Below are 8,844 nucleotides of genomic sequence, written 5' to 3' on the forward strand. Positions count from 1 at the left end.
CATGCTGGGAGGCTAAGACTAGCTAACAGAAAAGTGCTCAGCAGGTGCAGCTTTGTGTAACATATTCAACACAACACTACTGACACATTGCATTTTTATTTATTTTGAGACAAATACAGGCTTTTCCACTACAATTAAGTGATGAATGACCATTTAACTTGTTAGGAAAAGCTTCATGGCGACTATTTAAAAAAAAAAGTATACTTAACATGTATAAATAGGGTGGGAAAACAAGACTCACATTAAGTCTGAAATGTATCTACATTCAAACAGAAAGCAGAAAGCTTTATGGAATAAACCTCAGAAGTTAGGATAACATATATCTATATTTACAAATATACATTCACAAAATAAAATAGAGATGACATAAGGTGTTTCCTTTGCTTGATTCTATACTATGAGATGGCCCAAAAGCACATTGAGTTGTTGCAGCAAAACAAGGATACAAATGATAACCAGACAAATACAGAAAGTAACAAATAAATAAGAATAAATACAAATACAGACCTGACAGCAGCATTTATGGACAAAGAGCAACTGTGACTTTTAGATACGCAGACGGGTGCAAAACAGATTTGCTGTTGGTTGCACAACATGTATTTAAAGTTCATTAGGTTTGTCTGATTCATTAGGAGCTCCTGCAGCAGCTGTTCGTATAAAAAGAACCTTAAAGGATAAATGCATGAAAAGCTAAATATTTCACTCAACAAACAACCATGCAGCACATTTGAGTGTTTCAGCCATACTATTGGTGTAGATCTTGGTCTATTTATATCTTTAACCCAAAACATGAGGATTCTGTATTCATGGTCCCCAGACAAAGAATCCTAATGACTTTGATGATCCTCTGAGATTTTCTGTAGTCCCAACAGAAGGTTGTGGGAGGATCACATGTTCCCCTTATTCTAATCACTTTTATTTGACTTTTCATTAAGTGCTTTACTAATTAAAATACTTTGGTATGTTTATGTTAAACCATTAATACCCATCAGCCCAAACTGTACTTTGGGTTTAGTGCTAATTAGCAAATGTTAGCACACTAATCTAAGAGGGTAAACATGGTCAATATTATCCCTGCTTAACATCAGCTTGTTAGCATGCAGACATTAGCATTGAGCTTAAATCAACAATGTGCAAAGTACAGCCGAATACAGCCAGCCATAGCCACGATGAGTTGTCTCTCCTTTGACTCCCTCACCCCTGTGCACTCTGCTCCAGAGGGCTGATCTCTGGCATGCTCTTGCTCCTTCCCTTCCTCGCCCTGGCCTTGATGGCCTCTGCCTCCCCATCTTCATCTTCCTCCTCCTCCTCGTACCAATCCACCTGCTGTTGCAGATTGCCCCTGGAGCCTCGCATGCCGCTGCCCTTGAAAAGCTGCCCTGTACTGAACTTGCTGCAGAAAGTATCAAAAGAGAGGCTCTTGCTGCGCTGCTGCTTCAGAAAGACACCGCTCTGAGTCTGCACGTCTTCAGCTCTGTTCACTTGGTCCATGCACTCATGCAGCACTGAGCGAAACAGCCGGGGAACTTCGTGAACTTCAGGCTCGATCTGAGATACAAGCAGCCTGAACCTGCAGGCGAGGAATAACTGTGATCATTAAGAACAGCCTGATATAAAAGTGTTTACATTTTACTACACGAGTTGTGTAAAAACAGATATCTTGATAATGTTTTGCTGAAAACGCAGCCCCCACTTTAAAACATCAAGATTTATTAATTTTTGTGTTCCACATTCATGGTTCACGAAGCACGAAAAACTAAATTTGGTTTCTACAGAACATAGCGTTAGTTATTGATATACAAATGATCATTTTAAAGGTGATGTATTTCTTTAGTAAAGATGCCAACGCCTTTAGGTGGGCATTGACATAGTTTTAAAAGGGGTCCACAATCCCTCGCTACCCCCCTAGTAAGATATGAACTCTGATTACACCAGAGTGGGCTGGATAGTGGATTATGTAAAGCCAGTCAGTGTCATGTCTTGAATACTTAAAATGACCTGCTAATCCTTTTACCTTTAGGAACAACAGTTTAAGGTCTCTAGTCAGGAAAAGAAATTCACGTCCTACCTGAGAAGAGCAGCATACTTTCTAAGTAATATAATTAAGGGTGTTATGAGGATTAGATAAACAGCAGCTTTTCTTCTGTTTCCTCTCCATATTCTATCTTGTGCATTTCTCACCTGATGATCAGAGGGCCACACTGTGCAGGAGGTATCTTGGCACAGAGGTCCTGCAACTCCAGCAGGTTGTTTGGGGTCAGCTCGTAGGGCTGCGGAGTTGGGGCGGAGGCAAGCCAGCTGTAGTTGGCTGCAGAGGAGGAGCTGCGACGTCGACCCTCTGTCAGCCGCTCCAAACGGATGCGTTCAGTGCGCTTCACCATGGCCCCCAACTCCAACATCAGAGTGTTGGTCACCAACTCCTCCGAGCTGCGCTGGCCTGGCACTTTGGCCTCAGAGGAGAAAACTGCAGACCAAGGAAACATCTGGGAAAGAAGGGCAGAGTTTGTTGACAGACAGACAGAAAGACAGACGCACACGCAAACACACACACACACACACACACACACACACACACACACACACACACACACACACACACACACACACACACACACACACACACACACACACACACACACACACACACAGTCTTTTGCAATATTGTCCTTGTTGAATTCATGCCATTAAATTGAATAGACAAAGATAGTGATGGTTTCAAAGTCCATAGAGACTTGGCTTGGGAACTGGAAGGTCACCATCTACGAAGGTGTCCCTGAGCAAGGCACCGTTTCCTACACTGCTCCCCGGGCGCCATACATAATGGCAGCCCACTGCTCCTAACACTAGGATGGGTCAAATGCAGAATGTAAATTTCCCCTCTGTGAACGGATTAAGGGTTCCTTCTTCTAAAGATGCTAAACTTGAATGCCATTAAATATAACCTCTGTCAGTCTATAGAAATATATTCAACAGTTTGAATGCAAGTAGTATCATAAGGGTAATTAATCCTTATAATCTTTCTGTAAATATTTTGCGAATTTAAGATTCCATACTCAGACAGCAACTACAGAACACCGATAACCTTTATGCCAGATAACAGGCGAAAGACGACTCACAATAATAAGAATAGCAAACTAGTCATGGCTGATCAATATGTTTTCTAAAGACTAATGTTATCACTACTTATCCTCCTGCACTAAATGCTCTACTAGAAGTTTAATTATTAACTGATCTTACCGTTTACTGGGTTTACAACACTGCAGTATATGTTTTCATTCAGAAATCCCCCTGTTTGTTTGCAGCCTTCTTAGAAGCAGGCCACTCTGGGATGGTGACATTAAATATAGATTGAAACTCCTCAGACTCCCCTCAGACTGCACACAGTTTATCCTCTTCAGGCAGGGCTTCTACTCCGTGTGTGTGTGAGTTTGGGATTGAGAATAAATATAATCCTGTATTAATAAAGAGAGAGAGGAGCTTATATCACATGAGCATTCACCTGGGAGAGCAGTGTATGACACGATTCAGGTGGGGTGTTTATATAATAGCATGGGATGGCTCGCTATTTACAACTATAAACAGTAGCTGTAAAAGAGGTACCATATTATGGGATTGGAAAAACAATAGTTTTTTTTCAGATAAAGTATTCCCTATGTTTACATCTTCCTATATATTTATACATGTGTGTTAGATAAATCGTTATCTGTGTGTGTGAAGCTATTAAATTGAACTTCTATTTTATTGTATCCATTATTTTTTAGTTTTTAGTTTTTGTATTACATTTAATTCTATTTATTTATTTATTTTTGGGAGTATTCGTCAGTTATTTTTTCAATTCATTAGATGCTTTTTTAATGTCTGTTAAGTAAAAAGATTTTAAAACCCACTAACCATCATGTTTTCTAGTTTCAGAGTGAAACCTGCTATTACATCCAGCACAGTCCTGAAATGTGCTCCCAGTTCACAAACAAAATGATCCCTCAGACACACCTGTAATTATCAGACTATTGTTATTGTCGTTGTGTGTCTTGTAATTACACTGTTGAGGAACCTGCGATCTTGGTTTTTCATACATTACATAATAATTGTTCATATGTAAACCTTTGAATCTGAATTGAATTGAATTTAGTATAACCACCCAAGTTATCTCTCAAGTTTAATTCAATAAGTTGTTTGTCTCATGGCTAGCATTTTTATCTAAGGTCAGTGCAGGCTAGTTCCTGGGTTTCCACACCACTCAGCACTGTGCAACCAAATCCCAGATTACTTTCAAATCCAGAGCCTACTTGGAAGAATGAGTGACTATAATAACCATTATAATCTAATTACGGTTGCCTTTGGTTTGTATAAAGTGGAAGTTGCTGTAACTTAACAGAAACTGTATTTATCTACCAGTTTTGAATAATAAATTGAATGATTATGATTATTGAAAATAGTAGTATTTTCCCAACGGTAGCTACTAACACCAGGAATGACCTGATATGAGCTTGAATGATCATTCGTATTGTGCTCTTCCAACACCTCATAAAAACACAACACCAGAAGGTTAAACATGCTAACCGCTTAGCCTGCAAAACATATTTGCATATGAACTCAAATGTAATCCACTTTAGATTTGTACAAGTTATTTCATCATGCTATAAAATAGCAAGCAAGATTTTTTTTTAACCAATCCATTTGATTGGTTAATGTAAAACATAGGCTGGTGAACATAGACTTGTGCTATTTTATATTATTTACTGTGTGTATTATATCCTATATACTGTAGGCTACATTAGTTCAGTCCAAATGCATCTACTGATAATTTACTTTTGGAAAAATATTGAACAACATTAAGCATTCTATTCTTGCTGTTGCATTTCATCCCAGAAGGAGGCGAGTTGACCTGCAACCAGAGTTTTAGCAAGAATATTTACAGCTGACCTGTTTATTTAACGATGTGGCTTGCAGGCCTACATCTGCCCATGAGCTTTACTAGATAGAAATACCGTCCATAGATTCAACTTTAAAATAAATCCCCTCTTAATCATTGATACACTTTGAAAGGAAAACGTGTGATATTAGTGTCAGATTTCTGGTGAGGTCACTAGAGGTCATCAGAGGTACACGCAGCCGCCGCGAGGACTTTTCCCAAAACATTCCCCTCTACGTCACTAGCCCCGCCCCGCCTCGTGCCACAACGACTTTTGTCAGCTGCACGAGACGCGCGGCGTCTTGACTCTGATATGAAAACTGTCAGATAACGTCAGTTGGAAGATTCGTCAGTTGGTAGCACTGGGTTCCGTTCAGAGCGACCGTTGACCCGTTGAGTAGTAGAGGAGAACCAGAGGCTGTGGTGACTCACCAGCGGTACCAGAGCCCGGCTCCGGTTGAGCCTGTCCTGCGACTGGCGCTCTTTGTATCTCTAAACTGCCGGGTAAGTAGCTTTAGTGCGGGGTTAGCTTGTAGCATGAGTGCTAGGTGGGTTGTCAGTCACTGCCCGCTGATGGACCAAGGTATAACAGCGGATGGAAACGTCTGTCTCTATCGGTCATGGTGCCGGTTCTGGATAATCCACTAACCTGTTACATTGAAATTACACTTCTTGTTTTTAATGAAGGTTGTCAGCTCTCACTTGTTCTGTTTGAACATCGTGATCAGTCCAACACAGGCCAGGGTCCAGCTGCTGGATCTCTGCCTCAACTACTAATCCAAACCTGCTCTTATCTGTGCACTTCGGTAAAAGTACCAGAGTGTACTCTGTTACAAGTCCTGCAATTTAAATGTTACGCAAGTATATGTAGAAAAGTATTGGCATGAAATATACTTCAAGTACCGAAAGAAAAAGTAAGTTTTGATTATAAATATTGATGCATGTGTTTATGACACAGCGAGTAAAGGTGCAGCTAGTTTCGAAACAAATCTTTATAGTTTCAAGTATAAGATATTTTTGAAATATTTGTACTAGAGGCGTTAATAGAGGTGATTTTTCCTCTTACCTTCAAAACATTGGCGTCAGGTAGATAGTATTCCATAACAGACATTTCGTTTCATGATGATGATGATTGTCATTTGAACAATATCATACATCTGTGGACCGTTTATTATTTTAGCTGTCAACAAGATCTTTTACTTGTGTGGTTCTTGGAGGAAATATAGTCTTTAAATGGTTGCATTGCAGAGGAACTCCCTGATGAAGCGGCACAATTAATGCAAACCTTTGCATGTCAACTTAATGAAACCATACACTCTACAGACTTTTCTGGGAACACTTCAGGTTTTAAAACTTAGGTGTAAATTTGATTAAAACATATGTTATTTCAGTTTAGTATTTCTTACCACTCTCATTTTCTGGCACAAGTAAGCAAAGTGAGAAAATCTGACCAACGTGATAGTGTTAACAGCCTGAGGCTGGAGTACATGTCAAAACGCAGTTCAGTTTGCACAAATCAGGCTTTTCATCATTCCAACACACATTTTTTTACTGTTTACGTCTCTGTTAACCCATTTAAGGGCTAGTGAAACATTGTTTTCATGAATTAAAGTTTTTATGTAAGCAGGTAGCTGCTGCAGAAGTTATAGAGAGAAGGGAATTATTTTCAACTTGCAACATTGTAGGCGGTCTGTGGAAAACACTGAGTCACAGCTGCCCAGCGGTGACAACAAGCGTCTCCCTGAGGGATCAAAGCCTTAGCAACATAACATTCTTTGGACAAGAGCACAGCCAGAGACACAGATGATTAAAACATGTTTAGATACATGTGCTGGGGATTTGATCCTCTGTCACAACACAGTATGACTTAGAACTCCCTACACCCTTACCGGCCTGTACTTCCTCTTTGTTGTTAGTTTCTTCACTCCTGCTGCCTGACTCTGGATCTGTTAAGCAGGAATAGGATTCATACATCTGCACACAAATGGATTGAAAGTAGATGTTTTCCCAGAGCGTATTCTTATACGTGAAAAACAATCCAATCTATAAAAAAAAAGCCCAACTTGTATTTTATTTTTTATGGTGAAAGTTAATTTCCCACCCTGTCAGGCCCAGACGGAGAGATGAGCTGGGCTGAGGAGGACTGGACATTGGGGCTGTCCGGACGGGTTCTGCAGAAGGTGAAGGAGCTGCAGGTTAATCATGAGCGACTGTCCAGAGAGAACAAACAGAAACAGCTTCAACTGGACAACATCCAAACAAGCCTCGAAAAACAGTCATCGAAGGTACAAGCAGCCATGTTGCATCTTTGTCGCATTTACATTGTTAGAAGAGCATACTTTACTGATCTTTATTGTGTACAGAGTCTCTGTAATGTGCACTTTAAATAAACTACAGTTGAAGTATAATCCTGTCAAACATTGTCACAGTCAATCATATGTGACAGGATTTGTTACTTCAGTTTTGTTAATATAAACCTAAAATATTTACCTTTCCTTATCCGCCTTCTCTTCCTCTCCCCTAACAAGCATGAGGAGGTGCGCGGGGAGCTGCTCTGTATGCAGAGAGAGCTCCAGAGTGTCAGAAAGGAGGCGAAGGCCGCAGTGAGCAGCAGTGAGCGCCTCACACAGGACCTTCAGTCCAAGCAGGCCCAAGTATGCTCTCTGGAGGGCCAGGTAGACGCCGCTCGCACACTCAACAACAAACTCACCCAGGAGGTCAAAAGGTTAGGGAACATGTGCCGTTGTGTTTTTTTTCCTAATTATTAGTTTGTTAGATTTATTTGATGTCCTGAAAGTGTAATCATTCTTTTGGAGCTAATCGTGTCAGATAGAAGACCAATCCTTTATCCATTTCATCAGGCCATCTTTCTTCATGATATTTTGGATCCTTCGAACTCACTAAACTTTTTCCATCTGTTTCTTCTTCATCCCCCTCTCTCTCTGACAGGCTGGAGGCAGAGCTGGAGAAGCTGCAGAACAGCAGCAGACTAGCGGACACCACCCTGTTTTCTACACCCTGCTGGAACACCACCTCGCCTTGGGAAAACAACGGTACAGTCACTTTATGACTCCTGTGTTTATTCTCCCTTTTCATTAACAGAAAGTGTGGAAAATGAAACAAGAAAAACAAAAGACTCCCATGTGAGCATGTTTATAAATAAACTCCCTCAGCTCATGTCCTTTCACAACCCTTCACTCTCGGAGGACTGTTACTCTTTCTTCTCTTGTCAGTAACCACTCTGGTTCTTCAGTTCTGCTGTTTCTGTTCAGCTTTACTATTTGCTTTAGCTACCAATCCATTCATTATGCTTTGTTTTTGCCCTGTAGGGAGCAGAAAGGAGGAGAAGACGGGGCACAAAGATGAAGGACAGAGCCGAGCGCTTCACATCCGAGTAAGTACCATCACATTTTCCTGCTGAGCCATGCATAGTGTTTTCAATCAATTCCATTTAAAGACCCCAACCAAGCATGTATCCTCCATCCAAACTTTATGCTGTTAGTTTGTTCGTCTGTTTTGACTGAAGACATTTACCTTTTATAAAATTCAAAAATAATAATGATGAATAATAAAATAAATGATCAATAATTTAAAAAAAAACTTTTATAAAGTACTTATCAGACAAAGTAGAAAGTGAAATAAAATGAAAATAATGAAATCAAATACCAAAATACATGATGACATGCATGAAGGGGAAAAATTAAACTGGAAACTCTAACAGAATCAGTCTATGTTTTCTGATGCCAATATACTTTTAGAAGAAATTTAAAAGCAGACACTGACTCAGACAGCCACATCTTTTTGTGTTCCTCTTTATTGTAAATAGTTAATGAAGCTCAGTTATTTCCTAACAGCTGTGCTGCTTTTGTTTTTTTGGAAGATTTACTACAGCTTTGGATGTGGTGCAGTAGTTGAGTGTTACTCAGTACTGA

At 40.1% G+C, this 8,844-nt stretch overlaps 1 protein-coding gene across 1 annotated transcript; it reads right to left on the reverse strand.

Annotated features, from left to right (window-relative positions):
* Positions 1 to 83: 83 nt before the first annotated feature.
* zgc:162144 (RD3 domain-containing protein) lies at positions 84 to 3,474 on the reverse strand. Its single transcript, XM_063876370.1, has 3 exons — positions 3,238 to 3,474; positions 2,182 to 2,483; positions 84 to 1,570 (listed from the first exon to the last, which is right to left on the reverse strand). The coding sequence occupies exons 2-3, from the start codon at positions 2,481 to 2,483 to the stop codon at positions 1,195 to 1,197; spliced, it is 678 nt and encodes a 225-aa protein (XP_063732440.1). The 5' UTR covers positions 3,238 to 3,474; the 3' UTR covers positions 84 to 1,194.
* Positions 3,475 to 8,844: the final 5,370 nt, after the last annotated feature.

The sequence above is a fragment of the Eleginops maclovinus genome, chromosome 23, assembly GCF_036324505.1.
Source record: "Eleginops maclovinus isolate JMC-PN-2008 ecotype Puerto Natales chromosome 23, JC_Emac_rtc_rv5, whole genome shotgun sequence".
Classification (NCBI taxonomy): Eukaryota; Metazoa; Chordata; class Actinopteri; order Perciformes; family Eleginopidae; genus Eleginops; species Eleginops maclovinus.

Bases quoted from the DNA above. Each gene is read 5' to 3' on its own strand.
- zgc:162144 (XM_063876370.1), bottom strand. From the start codon at position 2,483: ATGTTTCCTTGGTCTGCAGTTTTCTCCTCTGAGGCCAAAGTGCCAGGC. The intron at 1,571-2,181 runs GTGAGAAATGCA...CCTCGCCTGCAG, and splicing joins TGTGGCCCTCTGATCATCAG to GTTCAGGCTGCTTGTATCTC.